At 74.4% G+C, this 2,101-nt stretch overlaps 1 protein-coding gene across 1 annotated transcript in view; it reads left to right on the top strand.

The window, feature by feature from the left end:
• Window positions 1-2,101, top strand: part of RASSF1 (Ras association domain family member 1) — a 10,050-nt gene that overhangs the window by 6,001 nt on the left and 1,948 nt on the right. Inside the window, exons 4-6 of the mRNA XM_026080259.1 lie at window positions 1,474-1,578; window positions 1,659-1,953; window positions 2,047-2,099. Of these exons, the coding sequence (XP_025936044.1) occupies window positions 1,474-1,578; window positions 1,659-1,953; window positions 2,047-2,099 (453 nt within the window). The remainder of the gene's footprint in view (window positions 1-1,473; window positions 1,579-1,658; window positions 1,954-2,046; window positions 2,100-2,101) is intronic.

The following is a 2,101-nucleotide window of genomic DNA, read 5'->3' as shown; positions in this document are numbered from 1 at the left end:
GCGTGCGGGGCGGCGGAGGCGCTGGGGCTGCGGTGGGGCGGCGCGGCGGGCTCGGCCGGCAGCACGGCCAGCAGCGGCTACTGCAGCCAGGAGGACTCCGACTCCGAGCCCGAGCTCTTCTACACGGCGCGCACCTCGCTCGGCCGCCGCCCGCGCCGCCGCCAGGTCCGTCCCCCCGCCCGCCGTGACGTCATCGCGGACGGGTGACGTCACCCGGGATGCCACGGGGGCGGCGCGGGGTGACGTCATCCGGGATGCCACCGGGGGGGGGCCGGCGCGGGTGCTGGGAGAGGGGGGGTGGCCCTGCTGTGGGGCAGGGGTGGCCCTGCCAGGGTGCGTGTGGCTCCGTGGGGCAGGTGAGGCGCTGGGGGGTGAGGGGGGTGAGGGCGCAGTGGGGGGCCCCACGCTGCRCCCCACGGACCTGCTGGGGCCGCACTCCTTGGCGCAGCAGCCCTGGCATCCCCTGTAGACGCTCGCTGGCGGACACCCGTGGCAGTGCGCACCGCTGCGCCGCCARCTTTGCGAGGGGCCGCAGCCACCCAGCCCACGCTTCCTGGCCCCACTCCAGCCCCGACACGGGCCGCACCGGAGCCGGGGAGACCGGCCCGCGMCCCCTTGGCTGCGCCCAGGGCCAGGGTGTCCTCGCGCGCGGCCTGGCCTGCCGCCTGCGTGCCCTGTGCCCTGGGGCCCACGGGCATCTCCCTCCGCTCTGCTCCACTCCGTGCCGCGCCGGGGAGGCTCCTCTGATCCGGGGCRCCGGCAGGGCTGACGCCCGGCCTGGGGCTCTGGGCGGCGCGGCTGATGCCGGCTGGGCGGCGTGGGGCTGCCGGCTGGACCTGTCCCAGTGCCCCACAGCCCCAGGCAGTGGGGGAAGGACTAGGGCAGCCTCCCTGTCCGCTGACTCCCCGCAGCCCAGCCGGGCCGGGGAGCGGGGCAYGGCGCGGCCCCAGGGCTGAGGAAGGGCCGTGGCCAGCCCTAGCGTTTGGGTCGGGGCCGGGCTGCGATCCCGCCCCGCTGGGCCGGAAGCGGCTCCCAGGAGCGAGCGCTGCCGCGCTTCCCCGGCCCCCCCCCCTGCGGCGCAGCCCAGCGCCAAGCCGGGCTGATGCAACCCCGCGCAATTAAGTGTGGAGAGGCAGCGGAGCGGTGTGTGCATGGCCACGTGCAACGGGGGCAGCACACGTGCCCTGCGTGCAACGGGGGCAGCATGTGCGATCCGTAGGGCGCACACGGTTGTGACTTCCCCGCGAGCGTGCGCCCGCGTCGCTCCCCCACAGTGCGTTGCCCCGCGCGGGGCTCGGCCCTGTGAGTCGTCAGGCATCGGGGTGTGATTCACGGGGACGGGTGCGACGGGGCGTGATCCATGCGGGTGTGATGACAGGGCCGGCRTGGGGCCGCCGCACACCCAAGGGTGCCCACAACCTGCCGCCCTCGGTGTGCCGGCGCGGGAGGTCATGCCAGGCCGCTCTCCTGCAGGATGAGCCGAGTGAGTGGGAGAGGCCAGAGCTGGACCAGGCGCAGGTGGAGCAGAAGATCAAGGAGTACAACAGCCAGATCAACAGCAACCTCTTCATGAGCCTGGTACGGCRGGGCAGGGGGGCCGGGGGCAGCTCCGCCGGCCTCCCCCGCTGACCCCCCGGCGGGCTTCTCTCCTGTCCCAGAACAAGGACGGCTCTTACACGGGCTTCATCAAGGTGCAGCTGAAGCTGGTGCGGCCTGTCTCCGTGCCGGCCACCAAGAGGCCCCCGTGCATGCACGACGCCAGGAAGGGGCAGCGCGCCCAGGCCGTGAAGCGCCGCACCTCCTTCTACCTGCCCAAGGACACCGTGAAGCACCTGCACATCATCTCGCACACCCGGGCCAGCGAGGTCATCGACGCCCTGCTCAGAAAGTTCATGGTGGTCGACAACCCCCGCAAGTTCGCCCTCTTCGAGCGGTGCGAGAAGGATGAGCAAGGTAGCCGTGCGGGGCGCGGGGCGCGCGCGGGGCGGCCGTGCTGGGGGCGCCGGGGTCCCCCAGCCGCCCCGTGACGCCTGGCCGCCCTCGCAGTGTACCTGCGCAAGCTGGCCGACCACGAGCAGCCCCTGCGGCTCCGGCTGCTGGC

This window comes from Apteryx rowi, unplaced genomic scaffold, assembly GCF_003343035.1.
Source record: "Apteryx rowi isolate R43461 unplaced genomic scaffold, aptRow1 scaffold_513, whole genome shotgun sequence".
NCBI classification, from domain to species: domain Eukaryota; kingdom Metazoa; phylum Chordata; class Aves; order Apterygiformes; family Apterygidae; genus Apteryx; species Apteryx rowi.
This window is presented reverse-complemented; position numbering and strand designations above follow the sequence as displayed.